Source organism: Cucumis melo, chromosome 12, assembly GCF_025177605.1.
Source record: "Cucumis melo cultivar AY chromosome 12, USDA_Cmelo_AY_1.0, whole genome shotgun sequence".
Classification (NCBI taxonomy): domain Eukaryota; kingdom Viridiplantae; phylum Streptophyta; class Magnoliopsida; order Cucurbitales; family Cucurbitaceae; genus Cucumis; species Cucumis melo.
Window position 1 is genome coordinate 11,643,041 of NC_066868.1, and position 15,119 is coordinate 11,658,159.

The 15,119-nt window shown below is 33.5% G+C and overlaps 1 protein-coding gene across 1 annotated transcript; it reads left to right on the forward strand.

The window, feature by feature from the left end:
- Window positions 1-355: 355 nt before the first annotated feature.
- On the forward strand, window positions 356-13,921 carry LOC103500240 (peptidyl-prolyl cis-trans isomerase CYP71). The gene is made up of 14 exons (XM_008463483.3): window positions 356-686; window positions 1,041-1,126; window positions 2,523-2,611; window positions 2,711-2,950; window positions 3,074-3,195; window positions 4,862-4,937; window positions 5,034-5,141; window positions 5,223-5,399; window positions 5,595-5,812; window positions 10,820-10,952; window positions 11,408-11,631; window positions 12,072-12,225; window positions 12,694-12,860; window positions 13,547-13,921. Exons 1-13 carry the CDS (start codon window positions 523-525, stop codon window positions 12,775-12,777), a joined length of 1,875 nt encoding a protein of 624 aa, XP_008461705.2. The 5' UTR covers window positions 356-522; the 3' UTR covers window positions 12,778-12,860; window positions 13,547-13,921.
- Window positions 13,922-15,119: the final 1,198 nt, after the last annotated feature.

The following is a 15,119-nucleotide window of genomic DNA, read 5'->3' on the forward strand; positions in this document are numbered from 1 at the left end:
AATTTTTTGAAACAATTTTAGTTAATCTAAATTCCACACAAACTTAAAGTCGTTTAATTTAAATGTTTATTAATTATATTTTATAAGGAAAATCTTAATTGACAAGCTATGCAAGTAGTTCAAACTTCAAACTCTAAAACTACAATGAACTTAAAAAATTCAAAACCTCACAATTCAAACGGTCCTAAGAAATTTAGCCACCAAACAAACATAAAACTACTAAAAGAGATTAAATAAATAAAATAAAAAGAAATTGTTATAAAAATATAAAAAAGATAAAAAATCCAAATTTAGAAAGTTGAATGTACTTGAATTAACCTAATCAAAATAAAAATAGGACAAATTTGAAAACATTTTCAAACCAGTAGAACAAACCCTTCTCACTCTTCACTTCTCACTTTGCAATTGACTTGGACTGGCGAATTGGGCAAAAGAAAACAACCTAGTACAGTCGTGGCCTTGCGGTGGCTTTGTAGACTGTAAATCTTCGAATTTTGAAAGAACCCTAGCCAAACAAGGAAGATGGAAGAACCCCTCAATGGGAATGGCAATGTCGATTCAGCATCAGCAAAAGCAGAGACCGAAGAGGAGCCTGCCATCGGCCCCGGTCCGGCTCCTCGCTCTCGACCCAAACGCCCCCTTCAGTTTGAGCAGGCTTATCTCGATACCATCCCCTCTGCTAACATGTACTTATTTCTTTCTTTATTTCTCCCTAGGTTCAGAGCTGTCCAATATTTGTCTTCTCATCTTTTTCTGTCAATTATTGGGTATTTTGATTACTGATGTGCAAAGTAATGGAAGATTTTGGTATTGGGATACTTTAGTTAGCTAAATTTGGATGAGATTTGATATGGGGTTGTGGGTTTTTGAAGTTACATTAGGGTTTTTTATGGTTACTCTGATGGGTATTATCCTCGTGAAATATGTAGTCGACTTTATTGGATAGGAAGGGTGTTCAATTTTAAACTGGCAATGATATATTGTCAGGGAAATTGGATGCTAGATGATGATTAATCCGTTCTTATTTTTCCTCTTAACAGGTATGAGAAAAGTTACATGCACCGTGATGTGGTTACTCATGTTGCTGTGTCTTCTGCAGACTTTTTCATAACTGGGAGTGATGATGGTAAAATTCTAATCTCTTTATCTCTTAAAATTGATGACTTAGAGTTTTTAGATACCTGTCACTCTGCCACACCCTCGTGTATGTTTTGTGTTTGTTGTGACTATCATTGAGTGGTTAGATTATTGATATGTTGTTAAGACAGAATTGTTAGACTCTGTGTAGAATTTCTTTCCAAAATAGTAAAAAGGTGTTTGAATAACTGTTCCTTGATAGTTTATTTACTTAGTTTTCTTTTGAGTTCAACAGTTGTCAGAGTAGGAGATGAACCATCAGCCGTTAGGATAATATTTGGTGCCTAAATCATTGAGCTATGCTGAAATTGGCTATTTGATTTGTTTTCTTATGTTGTATTTGTACAAATCATCTATTTTAAGCTATTAATATCGTTTTATGAGCCAAGAGTGTTGTTGATGAAGAAGAGCAAACAACAGTACTTTAATTGATAAAATGTTGAAAGGTTGAGTTGATCAAAGTTGGATCCAATATCATCATATAAAAGAACAGAAGAGAAGACATTAATCAAGTTCTTAGTTAATTAAATAGCGGTAAGTTTTGCAATTTTTCCTTTGTTTTTATATAAAATAAAATTTGGTTGTTAGCTGGTGGTAACTTAGATCTTGAAAGTTGGTTACCAACACAGTTACAGCAAAAAATAACCTATAAATGAGACCTTTAGGATGTAGTGATCATTATTTTTCAGTTGATCTTCTATAACGTCTTAAACTTTGTTCTCTGCTCCAAATATGGCCTTGATTGGTTTCTCCCACGGAAGATCCAAGGCCTCCTGTTACTATTGATCTTCTGGTAACTTTTATGAGAAAAATTAGAAAATGTAAGTTCTACTAGTGCAGTGACATGATAGCTTTTTGGATGATTTGGTTAGAAAAGGGTCTGGATTTTATAGGAAGCTGATGCAAGTGGAACATTTTTACAACATTTCTTTTCTCTTGCGTGTCTACATCCAGCTTTGATGCAATATTGTCTACTGAACTCTTCTTTAGTTTATGTTTACTGTAGAGTTTTATTCTTGGTATCTTTCTCTCTCTCTCTGGCTGTCAATTATTTTTTACCAGGAAACAAAGTATTGTATTTACAAAAAGAGAGGATGCACAGGAAAGGAGAGACTGCTTTTTATCTTCATGTTTTTTCCTATTCCTCTTTATTTCTTATTGTTATCCCAATAAGTTAAACTACAGCCTCTTTCTTTTCCTTTATTAATGTAAAGTTTGTTTGTTTTTTACCCTGCTTTTTTTTTTTTAAGGAATGAAGAGGATAAATCATAACCACTCAACCCCAAAGAGTTGCTTCGTTACTCCAGTGCAATAACTTAGTGATTAATTCCATTATTTCTTCTTTTTCTTCTTCTTCTCTCTCTCCCTGTCCCAACCCGATGCAGGGCATCTGAAGTTTTGGAAGAAAAAGCCTATTGGTATTGAGTTTGCCAAGCACTTCAGATCTCACCTTGGTCCTATTGAAGGCATTGCCGTGAGTTATTTTCTTGCTTTCTGTTTAATGTTTCACATTCTTTTTCAGAGTAATGATCTCCGACCATTATCAGCCTCATAACTTGTTCCAGTTTTGCAGGTTAGCGTTGATGGTCTGCTTTGCTGTACAATATCAAATGATCAGTCTGTAAAGATATATGATGTTGTTAATTATGATATGATGGTCATGATACGGCTTCCTTTTATTCCTGGCGCGGCTGAATGGGTCTATAAACAAGGAGATGTGAAAGCTAGGCTGGCTATCAGTGATCGGAACTCATCATTTGTGCACATATATGATGCACGGTCTGGTTCGAATGAACCTATTGCCTCACGAGAGGTTAGGTTGCATCTTTAACATCATTGAAATAACAGCCACTTTTTATTACAGTTAGGGAGCACCTTTTCTTTCGGCAGATGACTCCCCAGTCCCAACTACTATTTTGTTTTATATTTCTTACAGGTACACTTGGGGCCAGTAAAGGTTATGAAGTACAATCATGTATTTGATTCAGTTATATCTGCTGATGCCAGGGGACTTATTGAATACTGGACTCCTGACACACTCCAATTTCCTGAAAACAAGTACGTTCTTTTATGTGGATTTTGATTTTTGATATTTTATGAAAACTACATGGTTTTTATTTTTATTTTTATGTATGTTTATGATATAAGAACATTTTATTGTGTATACAGTATATATTTTTGTTTAGTTATACATGATACACATGTGGTTATGTGGACGGTTATCAGTTGTCCTTGACAAGGTTCACTCCATGGCATAAACTAAAGAGTTCATAGAAGAAGCTGCTATAAAATACAGAGCATTGGCCAGAAAGAAAGTAGAATATGATGACCAAAGGGAGTTTGATGGACTTCTTTCCTTCTGCAATTTACCACTGCACTTCTCTGATTGACCTCCCTTTATCCATTACTTTTATCTTTGTTCCTTGGTCATTCGCTTCCACCCACCACTCCTCAAGTAGGAAATAAAAGAAACAGAAAGCCGTAATACCCCAAATATTACATTGAACACTAGGAACAATTACCCAAGATATAGTTGTGGCTAAGCTTGTGATTCTTAATTGAGATCTAGCACTTCATCTACCTCTAGGAATCTGTGCTGGTTTTCAGCATGAAGTGAAATGTCTACTGTTGTTTCTGTGAAGGGACATATTATAGTTATAACAAAGGGGATTGTCATCAATAGCAATCTATAATCCTTAAATGAGTTTTATTTTTTTATTTTTGTACTTTGAGCAGTAGTCTCTTTTCATCTATTCAATGACATGATTTGTTTCCTTGTCAAAATAAAAATAAAAATAAATAAATGAAGCATTTGTCTATGTTTCTTGTTTTAGGAAAAATGATGTATTTGTCTAGCTAAAAATTCATTTTGTTAAATAGGATCATGTGCTCTATTAGTAGTGTAACTCCATGGTCACAGCGGTCTATTAGGTGTTTGTTTTTCCTTGTACCTTTTGTGTTATTCCCAATGTTTTCTAAAGCTTGAGTCGCATTAGGGCACAATGGCTATTTGGGACTTAAGCGCAAGGCGAAAAAAAAGGATCGAGTTTTTCTTTCTCCTTTTTACGAGACAATATCTATAAGAAAAACATAAAAAGTATAGATACATTTGTATATACAAATTACAAAACATTCATGGTAAGAAATGAGGTTTTAAGGACGAAAAATATATCAAAGATAAACAAGTGAAGAAGAAGTGAAGGGGACTGAAGGAAAAGAAGATCTAAGCAGAAATTCTTTAATGTCTACTGTCTTATCTATTTATTTTAACCCTTAACGCAGTTTAGGGTCTAAAAATATAATTTTGTTATTATTAACTGTTACTAATAACCCTAAACCTTCATTTAGGGTTAAAAAGTTCAAAAAGAAAAGAAAAAAAAAAAATGCAGGAACGTTGTGTGTGCCTTGGCTGCACCTTCCTAATAGCACCCCATTTCTTTAATGTAAGGCGCTGCAGTTGTGCCTTGACTAGACGTGACTTTGCTTGACTTTCAAAACACTACTTATTACAGCTTTTGTCTATTTTTGTATCACATCTTTTTAGTTTCTCTCCCCTTTCATTATTTGAATTGAAAATCCAGTGGTTGGGAGGATAGTTAACAACTTAACAGTTTTCATTGTTAAAATTATGTGTTTTTGTCTTTTAGGATTCCAGTATATGTAATTGTCCATGTATATATAATTGCCCATGTATATGTAATTGCATTCTATCTGGCTTTTGCAGTGTCAATTTTAAATTAAAAAGTGACACCAATCTTTTCGAAATAGTGAAATGCAAAACAACTGTTTCTGCTATAGAGGTAACTTACAGGTTTTAGTCTATATATAAATCTCTATTCCACTAAAGTAGGTATTGCCAGGAATGTGCATGATGGAAATCGTTCTTTATTATTCAGGTCAGCCCAGATGGTAAACAGTTCTCAATTACATCACCTGATCGGAGAATACGTGTATTTTGGTATCGTACGGGTAAACTAAGACGAGTTTATGATGAATCTCTAGAGGTAATATTAAGTTACAGTGAGCCTTTTTGTAATAAGCTTGCTGTTATACATTTCTGATATTTTCAATCTATCATTCATTAGGTTGCCCAAGATCTGCAAAGAAGTGATGCACCATTATACCGACTGGAAGCAATTGATTTTGGGAGGAGAATGGCTGTTGAGAAGGAAATTGAAAAGGCAGAAAGTGCTCCACAACCAAACGCTGTATTTGATGAGAGCTCTAATTTTCTTATCTACACGACTCTTCTTGGAATAAAAGTAAGATGCTAATGTTGGGTAAAGTAATGTCTGCAAATCTTTTACCACCTATTATCTTCTCAATTTTGCCTCCAAAAGAACTATCTAAATACTTAAACAACTACGAGTCTATGTCAAAATACAAGATCTCTTGATGATAGGGGACAGATGAATATGTATAGATTTGTTCTCCTAAAAGGTACCATTCTTTATTAGGTTGTAAACTTGCACACAAACAAGGTTGCTCGGATCCTGGGGAAGGTGGAGAACAACGATAGGTTCTTGAGAATTGCCCTGTACCAAGGTGACAAAAGCAGTAAAAAGGTTCGAAAAATCCCCTCTGCTGCTGCAAATGCTAATGAGAGCAAGGAGCCTTTGACAGATCCCACTCTATTATGTTGTGCTTTCAAGAAACATCGAATATATTTATTCAGGTAAGTGAGTATTTTTCCTGGGACATGTTAATAGAAACTAGTGGTTAATTTCATGATATTGAAGGTTCGCTCTTTTTTATTTTCTAGTTTTTCTTATTTATTTATTTATATTTTAGGAAGCATATCATTAAAATAAAAAATAGGCAAAAGTAAAGCTAAAAAGAAGGCCAAAACTGAAAGGGCGAAACAAATAGAAGCAATTAAGTAAAACCTTGGTTGTTAGTAATCAAGGGAAGGTAAATGTCTTGAAAGGTGGAAGAAAAAGTTCATGAGGAGGCTTTGAAGTGTGTTGCACTTCCAAACCTCCTCTCACTTATGGTTGATGTTGATTTTCACTTTTCTGAAAGTGTGGAAGCAGTATGTGCACTGTTGATACCTCGCCTAATGGTAGGCTTAGTTTCCTCACTTGCATGGTGTGATCCAAATTATGTTGAGGTAGATTATTTTAGGAATCAGAAGCTCAACTGTACAAAAGTTTGAGATGTAAGTTGTAGAGCATGGTCAATCTAAAGTATGCCATGGTAAAAAGAGTAGTCTGTCATGCAAGGTATATGTTTATTTTATATCAAACATATTCTTGATTTGTCAAGTCAAACATGAAGGGCATGATGCAAGTCTAATATCACCCATATTGATAAAATTTGCATGTTTGTCTCCGATAGAAAGTTACTTGAAGATGTGTGTTTTATGAAAACTAAGAGTTAATGATGTAGACTAAGTAACCTCAAGGAGAAATCCTCTAAGAACCAATATTGTGGATCTTTTATTAGAATGAATAATGTGCTTCATACAAGAGGAGAAGACTCCTATTCATAGAGTTCTATTACAAGTGGGGGTAAAAAGGGAATTAACCTAGAATATTACCTAATTACCCAATTAACTCGGAGTCTTCTTACATCATTCTACCCCTCCAAAAAGAAAACTCATCCCGAGTTTTAAAAAGAAGAAACTTATGAAGCAAAAAAAAAAAAAAAAAGAAAAAAAGTATTAAACTGCAAATTCATTCAAAAGCTTAAGCTGGTGGTTGAGGGCAAATTTAATTATATATCACCAACACTCCACCTCACTTGTGGGCTTAAAATATTTGAAAGGCCCAACAAGTGGAAATCAATTTTACCTCACTTGTGGGTTGAAATATTTTGAAAGGCCCAACAAGTGGAAATAAATTTTAATTGGGAAGGAAACGACAATGCAGGGGCTTGAACACAGGACCTTCATGGGCCACCTGCTCTGATACCATATTAAATTGCTAATTCACTCTAAAGCTTAAGTTGGTGGTTGAAGGCATATTTAATTATATATCACCAACAAAAAAGAAAAAAAGAGTAAAATAAACTTGTTCAACGGAGTATGACTCAACCAACCACCTAGATTTTGAACAAAAATATTATAATCGAAGGAATAGATTTGAGACAAAAAATCAAATATGGCCACTAAAAGAGGAACCTCTCCATCGGCCGTAAACCCAAAAAAGATGTTTTCTTCAATCTCACTCCAAACGAATCAATTTTAAAAGAATTAGCCTTCGAAGAAAATCCTTGAAGAATCACATTTTTTTTTATCATTCGCTTCAAGTTCTTCGATGGTTTGAAGATTCATTTCCACCACAACCAATGTGTCATTCTTGTTCGATTTTTGCTCGGTGTTCGATACTTCTTTTTCATCTTCTTCTTTGGATTTTTCTTCACTTGTGACCATTTCCAAATCATTTTCAAATTCTTGTTTCTTCAATTTTATCTTCTATTTGAAAATTTTCCAACCACGATTCCTTTGTTTTTCTTCCGTATATGAAACCAATCCATTCTTGAACTCTTGCAAATGAATTGATAGTTGATCTATATGTTGAGTCATTTCCCTTAATGAACGTTGAATTTCTTTTGTTGTTTTCTTTATTTCCTCCAATGTTGTGGGATCAAAATAGTCATTTTGTTGGATTCTTGAATATGTTGCAATCTCATAGCATGTGTAAGACTCATCCATGGGTTTTCTTGATCGTGTTTCATACCAAAAGAGTAATTTTGAGTCTTGAACGTTCTTGGATGGTAAAAATCATTTTTGATGATTCTCGACAATTCTTTAATTCATCCAACTCCCAATCTTTACGTTGATTTCTTGAAAAATGGGTTTGATTGGATCATTGGGCCATTTTTCGATATTGTTGCCTTCTTATTTCGTCCCAAACTGCCTTAGAAACATCATCAGAGTCACTAGAATCATTATAATCACTAGAATCACTAGAATCAGATTTCCAATTTGGATAGTGATAGGTTCTTTGAAAAAATCGAGCATGGCCAAAACTAAAATGTTGAAATTCTTCTTTCGAATCACTTAAATCATAACTCCAGCATTGTTTATGGAAGTAAAATTGATTTTCTTGTCTATACCAACTGTTGGTTTTTTTCTTAGACATCTTCTTTGATTAATAGTAGTCCATTTTGCAAGAAAATCTTGATAAATCTTTGATGTCTTCTTTCTTTCTTGGAATTTTTAAGGGTTCCCCCTAATTAGATGTGTTGTTTGGCAACAAGCACAACACTCAAAGCTCCCTCTTGTGATTGGTGTCAACAAGAGTTTTCCAGTCTTTCACTGGTGGCAGTGAATGTTGACCCAAACGATTGCTTTGATACCAAACTAATGTAGCCTAAGTGATCTGGAGGAGAAATCCTCCAAGAACCAAGATTGTGGATCTTTTATTAGATTAAATAATGCGCTCATACAAGAGGAGAAGACTCTTATTTATGGAATTCTATTACAAGTGGGGTAAAAAGGGAGTTAATAACCTAGAATATTACCTAATTATCCAATTAACCCTTAGTCTTCTTACATCAGTTAACCATCTGTTTTTTAGTCGTTTCGTAAAAACAAGACTCTATTAGAGATAATAAATCAATTTTGGTGGGCTAGACTTGAAAAGAGGCCAAAATTTTCAGAGTAGTCCGATAGGTTTTTTAACTGATAAGTTCATGGGTTGGGAAGTGGTTTCAAATTTAGCCAAGCATGGCTTTTGTGAATTCCTATAGGGTGTAAACCGTTGAATCCTTGATAAATTTTGTTTGTATTTTAATAAAAAGTTTTCCATTTCAAAAGAAAGCTAATATGAATCTATTTGAGTATGTTTAAGACCTTGGACTGTCTTTCTAGTTCAAGTAATAACTCAATACATGAAATAACTCTTATATACGTTTGAAGAAAGTCAAATGACGTGATATGTCAAATTTTTAGGGATTTAAATAAGTATTTGGTAAACAAAACATGCACTCAAAGGACGATGATCTTAATATTAGGTGACGTTGTCTATGTTGGCCCAATCAATGATCAGTGATCAACATTAAGTGGTTAGTTTTGGGAGCGCGTTAGGATTGGAGTTCCCACATTTTTTATTGACATTAAATGTGTGTTTGAATTCCTTCTTTACCAGCATTTGGTTGGGAAAGACATTTTTTCTTCTGATCCACATATAGTTTCATTAGCTTTTTAAGAACAGAAACCATTACTTTCCACTTTTGATTCATGTTTTGTACTTCAATGAAAGTCGAGTGCTAGTAACTTTGTTCTCTCTTTAACTTTTCTCTCAAAATGTAAGGAAATCTATGAGCTGGGAAAGTTTGAAACAGATAGGAAGGTGTCTGTGGTCGGAAATCTGAGGAACGGTAGGAAGATCTACATAGAGGGAAGGAAATCGGGCAAGCTAGAGTTGGATTTGGGCACTTCAACTTAGGTTAGGGATTATTTGGTGGCTGCTTTGGATTCGAGACATCCCATGGGCTTTTGCTGAAGAGGAAAAATTGGACTTTGCCATTATCTTTTTTCAAGTGTTGGAAAATTCAAGAGGAAGGTTTGCGTTAATATCCTTAGAGTTGTTCAAGGGCAGGAAAGTGAGGATCTTTAATTTGGAATGCAGTAGAGGTAGTGGATGGCATTGCTTGGCAGGGGAGATTTCAGGATTGCCTTCAGGCTTCAATTTAGGTTCTAAGAAACTTGTCAAAGAATCTCAACTGTTGAAGGATTTTATTTGAGAAGGAAAAGAAATTGTCCAACTGTTGGTGGTGATGTTAAAGAACAATTGAAAGATGTTAATGCAGCATAAGACGAAAGTTTTTAAAGGGGCAAAGGAAGTTATTAAGTTAGTAACAGAAGAAAAGGAGCTAGATTTTGCTTTCAAATGCGATTCGACGATGATTATCAAGAAGATGGGAGCATCTATGGATTGGGGAATCTTAAATCTGGTTTTAAGCCGCCTTTATTTATAAGCTTTGGCTTCAAAATCGTTTGTGCAAATCTTGCTGCGGGGATATGCGATTCAAATTTGGAGGGAAAAGATCTCATTAGGTTTGGATTGTCTTTCAAAAGTTAAGCTTCTTCTTTCAACTTTGGGATTTTCGAGTGGTTGAAGAGGAAAGAAAGCAAGTGTCTAGTGGAGGGTGGGTCATGACTCTAGATGTTCCTCCTTGGGTTCAAAGAATGAGCCAAACAATGATGTTGAGTATTATTCTTGTTCCAATGATCAATAAGGATATTATGGACGACATCATAAAAGGAAGAGTTTTCCTTTCCACGTTTTCCTTCATGCCTATAGATTGCAATCTTCACTTTTTCAAACATACTATCCCATATGTCGTATCACAAATCTGAATCATGTTGTATATAGGTTTGGAGAAGGAAATGATGTTATCAATTTTATGCCACCAAATATCATCCAAATCAATCCTTTCACATATCTTGGTTTTTACACGTCATCCTCTTGATAGCATGTCCATTTGTCACTAATTACCATAGTTTGCAACCCACAAGTGATTTTGTACTTTCCTTGTTTAAGAAAATAAAAGGGAAAAATTACGATCATATATACCTTGACCATGGAGAGACTTGAATTTGACAGTGTTTCATGTTATTTTGATGACAAATGCCTCTTTCTATCCTTATCTTTTCTCACTATGAGTGATGCTTTAAAAATTTATATGCCTTTTCCTTTCTGACTTTTGATTTGAATTTCTTTTGTTTTTAAAGTCGGAGAGAGCCAGAGGAACCAGAAGATGCAACAAAGGGAAGAGATGTATTTAATGAGAAGCCTCCAGCTGACGAATTGTTAGCAGTATCAGATATTGGCAAGTCAGTTACAACATCTCTTCCTGATAATGTGGTAAGTGCCCTTTTTCTTCTCTTTCTTGCAGTCTGTCTGCATTCAAGTATTGTTGTGGCAAAATTTAAACCCTGTTCAAAAGGAAGAACAAGGTCTTGTTTAATCCTCTTTCTACTATATTTATTTTTTAAAAATAAATTTAAATTTAACTTTTATCAGAATGATAAAGCTTTTTTCATATATATTATTGTAAATTAACAGGAAAGAAAGGTTTGCATTGTTGTATTTTTTTTTTCAAGTGGCTAAGAGGATTCACCTTTACGTGCCTACCTATATGGTTATACCTTGTTTCCAACTATTTTAAAATTAATGCCCAGTTTAATTTTCTAATGTGCCGTAATTACTTATTCGTCTATTTAAGACTTCATTAGTTTGTTTCTGTTAGATAAAAAAAATATATCTTTTTCTCTCTCTAATATAAAGCAAACTGATGCGTCTGATTCATGCTTCCTCAGATATTGCATACCACGATGGGAGACATCCATATGAGATTGTATCCCGAGGAGTGTCCTAAAACAGTAGAAAACTTTACAACGCACTGCAGGAATGGCTATTATGATAACCTTATCTTTCATCGGGTCATCAAAGGCTTCATGATACAAACGGGAGATCCTTTAGGAGATGGAACTGGTGGACAGTCTATTTGGGGAAGAGAGTTTGAAGATGAATTTCACAAAAGGTATATTGACTATTTCTCATTTTTCCCGAATTACTTGAAGTGTTTAATACATTTTGTGGTAGTGGTTCTGCTATCAGTGATGATGTATTTGAGCAGGGTCTGCTGCCAAAGCTTTTTTTCTTCTGGAAGAAAGGCATCTTCTCCAGGGTTTATTCTCTCCAATACTCACAAAAGCTAGCAATTTTACTAGTTTTCTCTCTCAAACCTAACACTATGGACTACTCATTTCAAACTGATCTAGAGTAATTTAGACAATTACAAATTGAAGAATATAATTATCATCCTGATGCCTCTTTTAGATTTTTGGTTGGATAAGGAGAAATCCTCATACAACCAAAAAGGGACTTCTCACTATTTAATTTTATGGTTTTTGAGGATGGGAGCTGCTGGTTATAGCATGCATATGAACCTTATGGTTTGTGCATTTTGTATCTTTGCAGTTTGCGGCATGACCGACCTTTCACGGTTTCAATGGCTAATGCAGGCCCAAACACCAATGGGTCTCAGTTTTTTATCACAACTGTAGCCACTCCTTGGCTGGATAACAAGCATACAGTGTTTGGAAGAGTTATTAAAGGCATGGATGTCGTGCAGGTATGGTTTTGTTGTTATGATCTATCATCCGCCTACTTGTTATGATAGTTACATCTTTTTGTTCTTTCTTTCTATTTGGTAAATTTTTTAGTTTTAATTATAAATTCTTTAAATATATGTGGATCCTTCCGTGACTCTCAAACATTAGTTGGATGATCTTGAATGGCATTGCATAACTTTTGATATCACGAGTTAATGTAAACCAGGGACGCAATATTGACACTTTTGCTAATAATTAAATAACTAAGTATGTGGGCTGTCACTTAAGAACATTGATAATTTCACTGAATTGGATTTTAGGGATTACTAGTATGTTATGTTAGATCAGGAGCAAGATATTTGATGTGGTCGCTGTTTGTGCTTTGGTTTGTCTTTTATATTAGTCATGTTTGTGGCCTGAATCTCTTTATTCACAATTGGTGAGAACTAGAACTAAGAATTTTGTTAAATTTTTGTATATTTAAACAGACAATTGAGAAAGTGAAAACAGACAAGGCAGACAAGCCATATCAAGATGTGAAAATTTTAAATGTATCTGTCCCGAAGCCTTGAAGTTCCATTCTTGAGAATGTGTTGTCAACATGGTTGTTAAGCTCATGCTCAGGATTCTTTACGTCGGCGGTTTTTGTATTCAGGTAAATATATATCCACACACATGCACATGTAGATAACTATCTTTATATATGTGTGTGAGTGTCCATGTTCTCTCACTTAGCTCTGAGATGAATGAATTGCTCTGTAAGATTCCATAGTTTCAATTTTAGTGTCTCTTTAATCTCAAAGAACTAATGCTGATGGTCAGTTTTGGTTTGATGGAGATGGCAGACAAGCCATATATGATATATCCTTTTGGTCTTTTTAAGCTTCAACAGCGCAATTGTGTATAGTTGTTAGCTCTTGGATACTATCTAGATAGAAATACTTGGGAGTTAGGTCCATTTGATATCTATTTTGTTTTGACACCTGTTTTGATTGACTTTTTAAGAAAGTGCTTAAAAGAAGTTTCCTTTTATGTTGCACTTAAAGATTACTTTCTAAGCACCTCGAAATCAATTCAAATTGGGCCTTAGTTCTCTAGTTTATGCTTGTTTTCTCCCGATTTCTTTACTACTAGTTTTTCCTTGAAAATCTTGAATTCTTAGTCAAATTCTGAAAACAAATACAGTTTTAAAAAATAACTTTTACGAAAGTAGATGACAAAACAAAGAAACATTGGAGTGAGTAGTGCCTACAAGTTTCACTCTCGTTTGGTCTTGATTGTTGATACATCTTCACACGTTTTTATGCATGGAAAAAGACTTGAGAATACATTATCCTGCAGCTGCAGGTTCCTTCCAGATGCGTATAACACTCTACAGATTTTGGCAAGTTGAAACACTTGAAGGTTGCAGCAAAGAGTAATTTAAAGAGTGACATACGATAGGTTTTAGTCCCTTCTCAGATCTCTCACCCAAAGAACTTAGTCATTTTCATGCACAAGTTACTTGGTTTTGTACTCGTTGTTCATATCATTCACTCGTAACCCTTGAGCCTGATTGTAGATTAGTTTATTATTGTTGTTTTCCTCTTTTACCCTTTCAAAAAATATGTAAAATTTCTTTTCGTTCCTTTGTATTATTTACGAGAAGATTTATGTGAGATTAAGTAGGAGGATATAATGAAATGCAATGTAAATTTTCCCTGTTTGATGGCCTTATTATTTCTCTTCTAGGTGTTTTGAATAACAGACAAATGATGAGGTGTAGTCTATTCATTTTTTCTCTTATATTAAACAAGAAGTAAACCTTTTTTTTTTTTTAGCCACGACCTTTTATTGGTAGAAAGATATAGTGCCGCTCACTAAATACTGTGGTTAATGATATTTGTAAATCAGTGGGTAAATGGTAAATTTTAAATTTGACACTATTTATTTAATTTGGAATATTGTATATTTATTTTTAATTAAATATTTGTGTTTTTTTCTTTCCTATATAAAATAATTTATTTTCAATTTTTACTGTCATTATCTTATGGTTTTTTACGTACATATTTTTCCTTTTTATTTTTTCATTATGTTGCTCGAGTTTTGTACAAATGTATATACGTTTTTTGCATTTTCATTTAGTTATTCTACAAGTTCTATAGTTTTTAAAAAATATACGATGATTTAGTTTTCGTGTTGATAAACATATTGAAAAATAAAATATACATTTCATATATTATTTGATATATAAGATAATATATTGTAGAAAAATTTGGAGGAATGACCTAATCTTGCTACAATATTTCATAAATATCTTAAATTCTCAACTATTTTCATTAATAAGATTTATCAAATTTATGGACGAATTTGATCTTATCATTAATTTGAGATAAAAGATATATACGAAAGTTGATATAATTATTTATCATAATTATTTTATACTGCATTTATTATAGATATAAAAACTTACATATTTATACTATTAATTATTTAATCTTTTTTCTTTTTATTTAATTTTTTTGTTTGCATTTATTAGTGGTCGTATCCAATTATGGTATATATGACATACAATTAGGAAAGTTTTATTTTGAGTTTATTAACAAATATATTATCTATAATATTTCAACTGAACTCTTTCTCTCTCTCTGTCTATTTCTTCTTCTTCCGGTCAGATCTTGTATTATTATATTTTACCGCTTGTCTCCACGTTATTTGGTAAAATAATCTACAATATTTCAACTAAACTCTCTCCCCATCCATTTTTTCTTCTTTGAGTTAAATCTTGTAATCTTTTGTCATTCCTCTTCTTCATGTTTTTTGGTAAGTTCATATAATTTTTTTCATCTTGTATATAGGCTAAACTATATTAGAAGCTTTAATATACCATTTTTACATAAAAGAGACAATAAGCTTCTATTTTACATAAAAGTCA